The 14,939-nt window shown below is 46.6% G+C and overlaps 1 protein-coding gene across 1 annotated transcript in view; it reads right to left on the bottom strand.

Annotated features, from left to right (window-relative positions):
- The window catches only part of TBC1D8 (TBC1 domain family member 8), a 106,304-nt gene that overhangs the window by 81,215 nt on the left and 10,150 nt on the right, over positions 1-14,939 (bottom strand). Inside the window, exon 3 of the mRNA XM_004704337.2 lies at positions 10,016-10,126. Coding sequence (XP_004704394.2) covers positions 10,016-10,126 — 111 coding nt within the window. The remainder of the gene's footprint in view (positions 1-10,015; positions 10,127-14,939) is intronic.

The raw sequence follows: 14,939 nt of genomic DNA, 5'->3' as shown, positions 1-14,939 counted from the left end.
TCCCCGAAGGTGCTTACGAGCTGAACGGCACAGAGGACCAAACGAGGAAAGTGTGGGAAAGAAAAAGCACTTGTTTTTAAAATGAGAAAGCCTAACTCATACAATGCTCAGTTCTTCAAAACGTAGGTCACTTTTGGATGTCCTAGAATGGCCCAGATTCCTTGATCCTTTGACATGTCAAAATGTTTCTCATTTTCCAAATCTAAGATATGGACTAAGTTTCTTCACACTACTACACACATACCTCATTCACTGCCAATGCTGACTCGTAGCGATCCTATAGGACAAGGCAGAACTGCCCCTGTGGGTCTCCAAGCCCCTAAGTCTTTCCAGGAATAGAAAGCCTCCTCTTTCTCCCACGGAGCAGCTGGAGATTTCAAACTGCTAACCTTGTGGTTAGCAGTCCAACACGTACCTCAACCTCACTGCCACTGAGTCAATGCCAACTCACGGCGAGCGCTCCCCGCACCCCCAAATGGGTTTTAGAGACTGTTTACAGGAGCCCATCATCCTCCCTGAATGGCTGGTGGTTTCAAACTTCTGACCCTGCAGATCACAGCACAACATGTACCCAATGTACTACCAGGACTCCGGCTACCCTCAAACATCAGACTGCCCCCACTCATCCAGGGGGCATGCTCCCCCAACTCTGGTTTCCAGCATCCGTGCACTGGGGAGACTTTGCTCAGGGGACACTAATCTGTTCCAAGAGAGGGAAAAATCTGCAAACCAAGAGTGATGCTCAGTGCTCAACCCGGTGACTCGCCAGCATCACAAAACTGAACCTGTGGGGAATGGTGTATGGGGAAAACTCAGGACTCAACACAAACCACTGGCATTGAGCGCATTCCAACTCACAGAAACCCTACGGGACAGGGAAGACCTGCCCCTGTGGGTTTCCAAGACTGTGAATCTTTTTCCTAGGAGCACCTGGTGGTTTTGAACTGCTGACCTTGTGGTTAGTAGCCCAACATATTACCCACTATGCCATCAGGGCTCCTCCAATAAGGAAGTGAGGCAGTAGTTTGAGGTATATTTTCATTTAAGGTAATTATTTTAAAAAGCAAATGCAGAAAAAACAAAACAAATGCAGAAAACCCATAATTAGACATGATTTCCCCCCTAAAAGATAGCATTTGATCCTAAAAAAAAAAAAAAGTAAACCCCCAAATTACACACTGCCCATGTAAGGTGGCATCATCACCCTTACCTACTATGACCTACTCTTTCCTTTCATTAGTGTCTTCCTGTTGCCCGTTTTCCTTCCCTAAGAGCAAGGACTGGACCCTGTCGGCAAGGTGGGAACCTTGGAAGGACACTGCCGGAAACAGAGCCACCACTTAATGACTCAGTAGTCTGGGCTCCAAATGCAAATCTATAAAGACATGGGTGCCATCAAAGGGCCGCTGACAGAAAGGGGTGGAGGGGGTTTCGTAAAATGTCTACTACCTTGGCCGTGCCCTTGGCAGGATGCCATCCTTGGCTGCCTCTAAACAGAGCAATGTTTAGTCATTGGGAAAATACTGTTCACCTCCATGTCTCAGTTAATTTATCTTAAGAAGGTCAACTGTGTGTGTGATGAATTTCTAGAATGATCGGCACAGGTTATTCCAAGTCCCGCAGTCCATGCCTGTGCATTTTCTGCTTCCTGAAAACTAGGCAGAGGCAGCTCAGTCAATCCTCAGGACCTGGGTGAAATAGGAAACATTTGCATCTGTAGCACAGTGACTCGGCACTGGGAAGCATCTATCAGCAGGTCTGGAAGGAGCTAAAGCAATACCTCATATAGCTTGCACTCCCAAACTGCAGTACAAGTGTCCCCTGTAAAATCATTTACCTATCTCCTCCACGTCTTTAGAAAAAAAATTTTTTTTAGTTAAGACTAATTGTCAAAGGCTCTCCCTCATGTCTCCTCTCACTGCCGTTTAAGCAGCCAAGAGTAAATGAAACTATAAATCATTCTTGCAGGCTACTTATTCTTCCTGTTCCTACCCATGTCCTGGTACCGCCCAGTCCTTTCCTACAGCTCGTTTGTGCTTTTATCTGAGGCTTGAAACTCTGGCCAGAGACCATTTCTCAACGCTCAGGACACAATGAAATATTAAATCTGGGTGAGTCAACAGCACAGTGCCAAGATGCCAGAGAACTCCCCGAAGTAGCTACATCAATAGCACAGACGCAAGACTGAAACATCCTTCGTCACTCTCTCGTCTTCAACCCACGATAAATGGTGCTGAAGAGAAAAGCTGCTTATTCGGAGACCTTCTGACAAAAAAGAACCAAGACAGTGTGGGCCTGCCCCAAGACAAGAATCTAGTCAAGTGGGACCTCACAGAGGAAGCACAGCTTGGCTCAAGAGAAAGAATAAGCTGGGAATGAAGGCAGTCCAGTTGTATAGAGTATGCACTGGGCTGCTAACCATGGTCAGCAGTTCGAAACCACCAGCCACAGCTTCTCAGGAGAAAGATGGGGCTTTTTACTCCCATGAAGCGTTACAGTCTCGGAAACCCGCAGAGGCCGTTCGACCCTGACCTATAGGACTGTGATGCGTCGGAATCGACTCGATGGCAGCGAGACTGATTTGACAGATTTCGGAGTCCTGTACCACACACACAGCTGGGGCTGAGGAGCTACTGTAAGTGGGCGCTACCTGTATGATGGGTACTTTCTTGGTACATAAAATTTTAAAATGCATTACCAAACATAATGCAGACCTCAGATAGTGTGGATTTGGTTCCAGACTGGCACAGGAACTCAAATGTTCACGCTACTGCACGCCACACATTTGGGGGATTTCCCAGCACATATTTTAAAAAGTATGCTCACACTAGGTAAGTCTGCTAATGTGAAACAGCATTATGAACCAGTCTGAAATACTGGGAGAATTCACAGAATGCGCAGTCACCAACTGAGCACGTGCCGTGGGGAGAAAAGTGCCCGGAGGTTTGCATGACACAGGATCGTCACAAACCTTGAGAGAGAGGGAGAGGCAGGGAGGGGGAGAGAGAGAAATTCAGCATCAGTCTCAGATTGAAGGGGCTTCAAAAAGTGTGTGGCAAGTGGAATTTTCCCCATGACTTTCTGAAGCCCCCTCATCTTGAATAAAGGATGTGGTAGGGCCTTGGGTTAGGCACTGGGCTGCTGGTTCGAACCACCAGTCACTCTTTGGGAGAAAGAACGTCGAGGGTGTCTGCTCCAGTAAATATTTCGTCTCAGAAATTCTGCATCGCAGGGGTTCAAGCCTTTAATTCCACCTCTAATGCCATGGCTGGAACTGCTTCTCTTTGGTGATGCGTGCGATGTTAGCAGGTATTGATTTCACACACGTCATACAGCCACAAACTGCACATCTCCGACTCCTGCAGTATATTAGGTTGTGATGAGTCCAAATCGCTGGATGGCAGGAAGTTTTAGTAAATTCAGCCACAGCCGTAAGACTGAGTGTCCTGCGTCATTGTTTGCTGACATCTGGTTGGCTCCCAAATCATGGTGACGCTATGCATGGACTGGTACTATCGCGAGGGTTTTCATGGCTAACTTTTGAAAGTATCTCACCAATCCTTTCCTAGTCTTTCTTAGACCAGAAACTCTGCCTACTTACACCTGTTTGGCACTGTGACAACACACAAGCCTCCACCACTGACAGATGGTGGTAGCTGTGCCGGAGATGCACTGGTCAGGAATTGAACTGGATCTCCTATGTGGAAGAACAGAATTCCATCATGGAACCACCAGGCCCTTGGGTACTGTGTAGCCATTAAGAGCTACATTGTATTGCTAGGGTTACAAAGTGTTCCACAGAGACCCAACTGGCTACTCTAGACTTCTGGGGGAGGCTAAGGGTTCAGGAACAGGGCAACTTCTAACTTCCCACCCAGCCCCAAGAAAGCACCCCAAGAAAGAGACAAAGCTCCTTCAAACATTTCCATGAAAAGCCCCAACTCTGGACTTTCCTGGGGAAGAGTGGACCTGGCGAGGATGGGAGGAGGGAGCACGATCCCTTGCTCACACCCCACAGCCAACTGAGCAGCACACTAGTCCTTTTTGCTCCAACTCCACATTCCACATCATCCTCCCACCACTGACATCCATACCCAAGTTCCACCATCACCTGCCAGGAGCCTGGTCTCCTCCCTGGCGCCCGCTCTTGTCCCACAGCAGTAACCAGGGTCATCCCAACTTGTCTCAAGCACGCCCATGGCTTCTGAAGTCCTACATGTCGTAGATACTGCTGCCTCCCTGCAATACAGCCTCACCTTCCCAACTCTGCGTGGGACTCCACCACTGGGTCTCACTGGCCCATAATGCACCACCACCACCCCATTCCTCAGGACTTTCCTCCTGCTGGTTCCCACACCTCCTCCCCAGGATCTCTGCATCACCCACTCCTCCCTCACTTCATTTAGGTTTGTGCTCCAGGTATCAACCTCACAGCCCTCTTCCCCCTCACTACAGTTACTCTCTCTGTTAGTCCGGGTGGACTGCAGAAACAAATCCAGAGACACACACTCATATGTGAGAGCTTTATCTCACAGATTAATTAATTGTATATTAAGAAAACACCCCAGCCCAGTCCAGATCAAGTCCATCAGTCCAGTATTACCCCATATGCCCCATACCAGTCTATAAATTCCTCTTCAGATTCATGCAACACATGCAGTGACTCCAAATGCAGGAAGACCACAGGCGAGTGGGTGGAAAGTCTTGTGGATCCAGTGGTGGTGGAAGCATCTCAGCACTGGCAGGGGTCTCCACGTGACTTCTCCAGCTCCAGGGCTCTGGCTCCATCAGCATGGCTCCATGTGGCTTTTGTTAGCAGGAAGATGAAGCAGAGAGTCTGTCCCCACCTCCCAGAATCCTCAGAAGGCCATGCCCACACAGAGGCCTCATTGGTTATGACCTGATTGACAGGTTAGACTCCACCCCTTCGCTCAAGCTGACAGGAGTTTAAGTAACTGCCACACTCTCCATCCCTTCGCCTCTCACATGTGCTTTCATAAGACTTGCCACTGTCGGAAACCAGCGATGTTTCCAGGTTTCTGATTTGTCTCATTGACTAGAATGAAAGGTCCTGAGGGCTGGGATTGCATGGAGTCTTGATTACCAAGGTGTCGCCGGTGTTCAGAGGAAAGCCTAAACCAGAACAGTGCTCAGTCCTATTTGGTGGCTGTTGACTGGGTGATAAGAAGGCTCGAGGATGACATAGAATCGATAGGTGTGCTGTAAGGAACAGCAAGGATCCAATCCCCCCAAGTGTGAGCACTTGTTCGTGCTCACAAGTTAAAGGGATACCATTTCTCAGACTGCCAAGTAGGCACACACCAGCCTCAAGGTTGGAGAATCCATGTTTAACACCCCAATTTTCTGACTGGCTGCTCCCAAGTTTTAGGCTGGTTTCCCGCTACTCCTTCAGGATACCAGATGTAAGCGCAGGGGACCACTTTTAATTTTCTGAACACTTGGTGCCAGCTGCCCCTTTGGGTTTGAGAGTTTACGAAAAGAACTCACAGAGAGTTACTTACAACTTATACCATACTTACAACTCCAGAGTTATTACAACCAGAAAGGATGTAGAGGAAGGGAGGCTTAAGGCAAGGTCTGGGAGGGTTCCCAACAGAGCTTCCATGCCTCAGGGGACACCCTCCTCTTCCAAGAATAGATGTTCTCACCAACCAGGAAGCCCTCTGAGCCTCCGGGTTCAGGGTTCCCATCAGCTGGCCTGTGTAATAGATTAAATCATGCCTCTGGTGGCTAATTGATGCTAGTCCTCCAGGTGAGGCTTTTCTGGACCAGTCAGCCCCCACTTGCAAACACAAATCCTCAGAAGTGACCTCAAAAGCTCCCGGAAGTCTCAAGCGCCTCCCCCACCCTCCAACCCACCCTCCCTTATCCTACAGCCATTTCACGAGGCAACAGAAATTGGACTGAATGAGAAATACTCAGCACGTCAAACTATGGGTTCAGGAGAAAAAGAAACTATTCTTGGGTAAGGTGGAGATAAAAGACCACAAGAACTGGATGGTGTCTGCCTCTTGAATACTTTGATCAAAGATTCTATAGAAGAATCGATCAGGAGAGGCAAAATGCAGAATCGAAAGTCTCACTCCCATGGGCTCTAGACTCCCTGTGGCTATGGAGGCTGGGTGAACCCTTGACACCCCTGCCCAGAGATGAACTTTAAGCCTTAAACAACAGCCCCTGAAGTCTTCTTAACACCAAACAACCATGCCTTGATGTTGCTTCCCTTCCTCGAGCAGTGCAAACATGCTCACTGTCCTTTCTGAATTGTCACATAATTGCTCTACGTTTTCTCTTTCATCTTTTTGAGCTTCTCTTGCCAACTCGATCCCCTGTGGATAGTAAGATCTTCAAAGAGCATGCTTACAACTAGCGGAGTTAACCTATTGTTCAAAAGGGTGTGTGTTCTGCTGCTCTGTATAGTCTCAGCAGCAACAACAACAACAACAACAACAACACTGAACGTTGTTAGCTTTCAGTGGGACGGGGCTGGGGACAAAGTTAAAAAAAAAGTCCACTCACTATGCTAATGCAAATAGAAGTCGAGAGCGTCCGGGATAGCGGTGCTTTGGTGCTGGATATGAACACCATAAGGAGAAATGTCCAGCCACCAAGCAGGAGCTCAAGAGCAAAGAGGGTGAACACAGGAGAACAAGGTGTTCACGAGAATGACGCCACCCTAGGAACAAGCAGAACCCTCAAGGAGGGAAAAAAGAACCTCTCACGAGTGCATCCTGCTCCAAAGCAAAATAGTTCCTAGAACAGGGACTTAGTAAAACAGAGCTCAAAGATGAGATGATGAAAGAGTACAGAAGGAAAGGGAGATTGGGGGAATTGAACCGGAGGTCACACCAGCAGGGCACAGCATGCATCGAATCCACGAAACGCAATACCCCAGAGCAGAACCGAACCACCCGAGTTGGAGGCTGTGAGCGCCGTGGAAATGAAAGGGGGAAAAGGCAGGAAAAGCAGAAATGAAAAAGCCGACCACCAGGACCCAAGGGAAGTGTCACTGAAGTGGAAAATCAAACCAAAGTCAGGCAAATTGCTCTGTAAAATATCACAATCAGAGACACAGGAGAACATTTCTGGAATTAAAGAAGTCCACCTGCAGGTTCAAAGAGCACATCATGCCGCAGAAAAAACGGTAACACAGCTTGCTCAACACAGCAACAGGGTCTAATCAAGCCTCTCAACTTCACAATGTCAGAGGAAAAAGCAACCCCCCTCAAGGTGGAGATGAGGGTGGGTGGAGTTAAACTGAGCCATTCCACACTGGGAGACCTGGAGACAATGGCCACCAAGCTCGACCGCCATCTCTTTCTTACCTAGTGCTGCTGTCACAACAATACCTTGAGAGATGGCTTTAACAACAAAAAAAATTTCATCCCAGTTTAAGGACCAGCTCTTTTCAGGCGGGACGACTCTCCACCCCTCCCATCCACTCTGAGGAAAGTTCTTCAGGTGTTTTGTCCCTCAGCTTGGCATCTCTCTGCCCCAGTCTGCTTGCATAATTTACCCTTTATATATTAAAAGAGATTAAGACATATCCCACATCCCATATGTTCCCAAATTTATTTGACCTACCTCCCCCAACTTAAAAAAAAATTACTCAGCCCCCGTCCCCTAATAATGAAAACCTTTTATGCTGTAACCCAGAATCCAGAATAAAGTGTAGGTATTGCTTTGGCAGCGCCATGGATCATTCCAGGGATCTCTGGGGAGCAGTTATCTCCCACTTTGGGAATCAGTGCCCTAAACTAATAGTTCCTCATTAGACATAGACAGCCCATGCTCAAATGGGATTATGATCACAGGCATCAGTTAGGGTTTATGACATATACCTTGAAGAGGACACAGTTCAGTCCATAAGCCCAAGCCAAGGTGTCACTCAAGTGCAAAAGCAAGGGACCAACATTTGCACACGTGGAAACGTAAAGGGAAAATGAGACCCAAGAAACCCAGCCAAGTAAGAGATGGAGCAAAACAAAAGATTCTGGAATGGGAAAGCCGTACCGCAGAAGCATTAAATCTACTTAAAAACAGGACTGCACCCAATGATGTACAGCTACAAAATGGAATGGAAATTATGACACTGAATTCTTTTTTTTTTAATATCAGAGATGAGGAGGTGTGGGGGAGAGTAACATGGTGGTGAACTTATTTGTGGGGTGGAGGGTGGGGATGGGGCCAAATGAATACTATCAAAATGGACACATTGTTCTTAAAAAGCCAACATTCTAGACTTGTAATATTTTCCAAATTCTCTTCTTTTAACCTTCAATGTCCTCATTAGAAAAGAATCACTTATGCTAAAGAAAATATGTATCTGAAGTTCAACATATCTTCAGTTTCCCTTTAGCTTCTTTCCATTGAAACGGAGTAAATGGAACCCCATTATTATAAAACAGCCTTGCAGACAAGTTGCATGTTTAGTAAAATCATCTCTACCCATCTTCCTCACTATCCGTGTGTCTGTCTAAATGCCTTAGCAACTGGTCTGGGATGATGTTCACCTGAGAGGAGCGGAGGTGACTCTGGAGACAATGATTTGGGAAAATAAGTATTTCCTCCTTTCCTTTCCTGGGTCACTTGATAGGAGCCCTGATGGCATAGTGGGTTATGTATTGGGCTGCTAACCATAAGGATCAGCAGTTCGAAACCATCAGGTGCTCTGAAGAAAGATGAGGCATTCTACTCTCGTAAAGAGTAATACTCTTAGTAACCCACAGGGGTCGTTCTACCCTGCCTACAGGGTCACTAGGGGGTCGGCATTGACTGATGGCAGTGAATTTTTTCATATAACTTGGTTTCTTTACATTGTGCATATACCATCATTTTACCCAAATAGTGTCTTAATTTAAAAACAAAGCAAAGAAAACTGATTGGAAGCAAGCATGCCGAGATACTAGCCGTCTTTCTAGAGAATGGGAGGCTCTGGTGTTGTCCTTTTTGTACTTGTCTGCATTATAAAGAGTTTATTCAATGTCATCAGAGAACACGAAATAATGTTGATTGAAAACGTGTGTGGCTCTAATACAATATTAAGAGGAAAAGTGAATAAAGCGTGGATATAGACATAGAGAAAGAAATGAGCGATTTAGTCAGGAGAGTGATGAACACTGGAATCAGAATCATAGCATTTCCCACCCTTATCTGTGTTTTATCTCCTGAAGGTGAACCTTTATTACTTGTATAATTTAAATGGCAGGTGTTGGTTCTTGGTTTTACTAGAAGGGACTTCCATTTTGCAAGGGATTCTTGACCCTCACGGTGCTTGGGAGGTTAGGAAGTGGGTCAGGTGCTCCGGTGCAGGAACCTGAGCTGCATAGGTGGAGAGACTGGGTCATTTCTAAGTTCCCTTGTTTTTGTTTGCTACTGAGTCGGCTTGTCAATTCCCAGTGACCCTGTGGGACACAGCAGTACTGTCCCTTAGGGGTTTTTGGGTTGCAACCGTTATGGAAGCAGACCACAGTTTTTCCTGGGGAGCAGCTGGCCGGTTAGAACTACCCACCATTGGACTAGCAGCAGCAGCATTCGATCACTGTGCCGTTAGAGCTGCTGTAAGTTCCCTTGGACTCCTGGAAAACCCAATGACTCAACCGAACATGGAACAAGGAGTTAAAGACCATCTGACATCAGGCACAGCACACAAGCTCCCCCTGTTCCTCCTGCACCCCACTGCAGCATGTTATGTCAGAGACGAGAAGCAAATGCCTTGATCCATACTCCACGGTGTGCGGGCCCCAGGGACAACAGTCCACGCAGCGGCCTGGCATGCCCAATCTACGTTCAGTGCCCAAGCCGACAGCATCCATGTGTGCTTGAAGGTTAGAAAAAGATAAGAAGCATATAAGGTTCTAAAAGTGGTTACCTTCAGCTTCACGGACATGCAGATACTCAGCATGCTTAGACTGTAAGGTTTGGAATATTCGACTAGAACAAAACTCACCAGTGGCTATGGCCCAGAAAACGTCTGATCCATTCAGTAACTCACCACATGCTATGGGAGAATACACCTGGGAGCCAGGAACTTGAAGCAGGATTCGAAACGGAGCCACCCGTGCGTTGGAATCCAGCACCGCGTCCAGAGCACCCACCAGGCGACCTTGGAGAGAAAAGAGGACAAAGTGCACCTCTGAGCACAGGGAATCTCCAGGCCCAGCAGCCACCTCGCAGGGACCCCTGCCCAGGGGGAAAAGCAGTGCCTGCAGTCAGCTCTGGTTCCCCCACTCTTCCCAGGAGACAAAGGGCTCTAGCTGCTTTGTGCCCGTTTCTCCAGCATTAGAACCGGGCCTGGCACGTAGAAGCACTCAGAGCAGATTTCATAAATTAGGGGAGGACGAAGTGACAGATTAGAAAACTCATGTGTACACACACAAACACAAACACACACACACCCATATTTATAGGAGCTTTACCCACCACTTATCGACCAGGCTAGTTTCAAAGAACAGGTTAAGTGAAAATCGGCATACGGCAAACACAGAGGATGATCACACCAGATGACAAAATGGAGGATGGCTACTTCATTACGCTGCCCACTGGCATCGGCACACGATTGCCAGACCTCAGAGGCATGGCCCATCCATGTTGACACAAAATCAGAACCAGTGGGGCCAGTGTGGCTCTCACCTTGCACCACTGTGCCTTACTGCCAGATGTATTATCATTGATGTGCAAAATGTCAGGTCATGAAATTTTTCCACTACTGTCAAAAATGCAAAACATCAAGAACAGCTGGCTTTAGAAATGCCTAACACCAGAAAACAACCAAGATGTTCTCCGATAGGTGAACGGGTAAACACACTGTGGTACAATTATTCAGTGGATATTACTCAACAAAAAAATACATTGGTGAACATAAATTAACATCACTGAATTGCACACAAAACGGGTTGAAATGGCAAAATTGGTACAACATACACTCTACCACAACTTTTTAATAAAGGATCTACCAAGCCGCAAAGGACATAATCTTAAATGCATATGAGGCTTCAAACATTTTGCAAGGAAGAAAATGCAGAAGTGTTAAAATCATTCCATTAACTTTTTGAAGCCCTGGATTTTTGCTGAAAGAAGTCTGTCTGAAAAGACAACTGCGATGGGCAATGTTATAGATCAACTTGGCTGGTCTGGCTGACACTATGTAATTACCTTCCACTTCATGAACAGATATGAGCACCCAATCAATTAAAGGGGGGCTTTCTGTGATGGTGGGGCCTGCTTCCATTATTAAGCACGCTCCCTTCTCCATCTTGCAAGCTTCTCATCCTTGGACCTCTATTCTTTGGACATGAGTCAGCGATGCCTTCGCCTGCCACCAGACCTGCAGCTTTTAGCTCCGTTAGCCAGCAGAGGTCTCCAGGCTGCCACCAGACCGACAGATTTGGAACTTGCCTGACCCCATAATTGTGAGAGCCTATTCACGAGGTAAATCTCTCCTCTCTATCTATATATCCATATATATATATAAATATATATAGATCCATATATATATCCTCTGCAGAATTGAAGGCTAAGACAGCTCACCCTACTGTACGATGCTTTTCCATTCTGGAAAAGGCAAAACTATAGTAATGATTAAAAGACCCGTGGCTGATGGAGGGTGGTGATAAATGGGTTTTTTGGGTGGTGAGACCCTGCCATAGGATACTGTGGTTGTGAAGGGATGACATGCATGTGTGTTGAAACGCACAGACAACACCAAGGAAGAACCTTAACATTTACAATGGTCTAAAACCCACTCAGGAAGTGGGAGGGATCCCAAGACAATGTAGACTATGGTAAGATGAGCTCACTGTGTTGCCAATACATGGGGAAGAAACGCATCGAAGGGGCAGGGGATGATGCGAACCTAAATAACTATGGAAATGAGTGACAGCTGTAAGAAGTCAGGCCAAAGAGACTGCACTCCCATGAAGATGCAAATGAACAACTCTGGCCCTGATGAATATGCACACTGGAACGGAATAATTCAGAAAACGCACAGCAGATGCGAAGAGCCAGGATTCTCGCTGTCGGAGCAGGAGTTTACAGACACCAGGAAGACAGGTGTTTTAGTCTAGGTACTTTGGAGAAACAAATCCACAGCAACTCATATATGAGAGAGTTTTATGTAAAGAAAAGGTGTATCACGAAAACATCCCAACCCAATGCTGCCCAAGCCCACAAGTCCAACATTAACCCATTAACCCAACACCAGTCCACAATGTCTTCCACCTCACAAAACAGAGGCAATGATGCCGACTGCAGGAGGAAAGCTGAGTCAGTGAACAAACAAGCATCTCAGCACTAGCAGGGGTCTCCACACGGCTGCTCCAGCACCCAGGGCTGCATCGGGATAGGTCCATGTAGCTTCTCCTTGGGGATGTCTTGTAGGAAGTCAATCTTGCAAGCTGAGGCAGGGAACTGCTAAGGCAGCTGCACCCGATGCAACCATCACAAAACAAGAGACCCGAGAACTTGAAAGGTGAGGCTCACCACCCATTTATCCCTCCACCTTTCAATTAGCCCCACATGTGATTATCGGCCAGGCTGGCACAATTAACTAACTCAACAGGAAAGCATGATCCATATGGCAAAGGACTGGAGTTAGAGACGCCAGGACGAACTCATGTTTAGCTTACTATAGCTACAGAGGGTTCTATAGAGAAATCCGTCATCATGGACAACACTGCAAAGAAAGGGAATTCAAGAACACTTGGGCTCATAAAGAACATGTACGTAGGCCAAGTGGCAGTCATTTGAAAAAGGTTACTCTGCGTGGTTTTAAATCAGGGTAAGTGTGTCAGGGCTGTATCCTTTCGCATACTTATTCAATGTGCATGCAGAGTACACAAAGGGAGAAGGTGGACTATTAAGAACTTGGCCATCTGGCCTGGAGGAAGACTCATGAATACCTTCCATATGCAGATGACACAACCTTGCATAATTGAAAGTGAAGAGGATTTGAAGGCCTCATTGATTAAGATCAGAGATTACAGTCTCGGGGGTGGATTAAACTTCGGCATACAGAAAATAAAAAGTCCCCACAATTGGGCAATAAATAGCAGCATGATCAAAGATTAACGTGCCGGCGATTTCCTTGGACTTGGACCCTCAGCCGATGTCCATGGAAGCAGCAGTCACATCAGATGACAACTGGGCAAAGCTCTGCAAAAGCTCTCTTTAAAAAGTGTTGAAAAGTAAAGATGTCACTGTGAGGACTAAGGGGCACCTGACCCAGGTCATGGTACCTTATATACTCGTGTACAAGCCGAGTTTTCCAGCACATTTTAAATGCAGTTTTTGTGGTAAAATTAGGTGCCTCGGCTGATATTCAAGTCAGCTTATACTTGAGTATATACAGTATTTTCGGTTACCTTATAGACACACAGTGGAGCTCTTGTAGTAGGCATTTTTCCCACTAGGCAAGCATCCAGCAACTCGCTCTGAATTAGTGCACCCAATGGCGTCGCCTGGGAAGGTTCTCTGTGGTCACAGCAAATATTTGCATAAAAACAGTTTTGATTATACCAAGTTTTTTGTGATGGCCAATTAGAGAGAATATCGTGCAGCTGTGAAATTTTGTTTCCTACACAGGAAAAATGCCACAGAAACTGCTGCGATGAACACAGCTTGCAAAGACAGCACTATGGGAAAAACTCAAGTGTATGAGTGGTTTTCTCGTTTCAAAAAAGGTGAAATGTCAATTGGTGACAAACCTCATTCTGGACGTCGTTGTCAACTTCTTGAAGGGACGAAAATTTGAACTCTTGGTGCATTGGAGTTTGTTCTACCAGGTAAGACTAGTAATCAAGCTTTCTATTTATAGGTTTTGAAAAGATTGAGTAATCATGTGAGACAAAGAAAAGGCCTGATTTGTGGCAGATGGGGGACTGATTTTGCCACCATGAGCCACCACAACAATGCACCTGCTCATACAGCCATCTCAGTGCCAGTTTGGGCAAAAAACAGCATGCCTCTCTTGCCCCATGCACCTGACCTCACTCCTTGTGATTTTTTTGTTTCTGCGAATGAAGAGGGACATGAAAGGACAGCGATTTGACGACATAGAAGAGGTGAAGAAAACAAACAAAGGAGGTACTGTCAGCCATCCAAACAGATGAGTTTGAAAAATGTTTCCAAGAATGGAATCGCAGATTTGACAAATGTATTAAATGTAATGGAAGGTGATAGGGTGGTTTTGTTAAAAAAAAAAAAAATTAAATACATAGCTTTGGAAAAACAAATCTGGGTGGGTGTTGTTGCCCCTTCATACATGTAAAAGCTGGTGAACAAGAAGACTGGAGACGAATGGATTGTGGTGGGAGGGAAGAATATGACAAGTACCAGTGCCAGAAGGCCGAGCAGATCTACCTGGGTCTGAGTCCAGCCAGAATGCTCCTTAGAAGTCACCGTGATGAGGCCTCACCTCCCGCACTTTAGATGTGGGTCTGGAGAGAACCCATCCCTGGAAGAGGACCTTGCACTTGGGCCTCATCTGCACCAGAGCAACAAGGACGCCTGCCTAGGAAGTGCGGTGGCTCGGCCTTGAACCCGGGTCTCCTGCACAGAAAGTCCTACCAGCTGCAATCCTGTCTTTCCACTGGTTTCAGCTTGAACCATAGATCTGAACAGCCCCAAGACTTAAGGAAAAATTATACTACTAGAGCCACAGCTTCTCATTATGAACGAGTAGAAAGAGAAGGACACCCCCCCTCCCCCAATGAGATGGGATTAACAGAGTGACTTCAAAATTGGGCTCAAACACAGGAACAATAGTGAGAAAGGAGCAGGACCAGTCGGTGCTTTATTTTGTTGTTCACAGATAGGGCGGCTATGAGTACACACATACATCCTTTGCTTTGCAGTAACCTGAGGAGAAGGGTTGGGGCATTCGACCAGATGCCAAAGATGCCAAAGGAGAGGCTGAGGCC

The sequence above is a fragment of the Echinops telfairi genome, unplaced genomic scaffold (assembly GCF_000313985.2).
Source record: "Echinops telfairi isolate 266 unplaced genomic scaffold, ASM31398v2 ScPeMD7_7467;HRSCAF=8505_1, whole genome shotgun sequence".
Lineage (NCBI taxonomy): Eukaryota > Metazoa > Chordata > Mammalia > Afrosoricida > Tenrecidae > Echinops > Echinops telfairi.
The sequence above is the reverse complement of the archived record's forward strand: the minus strand, read 5'-3'. Positions and strand labels throughout refer to the sequence as shown.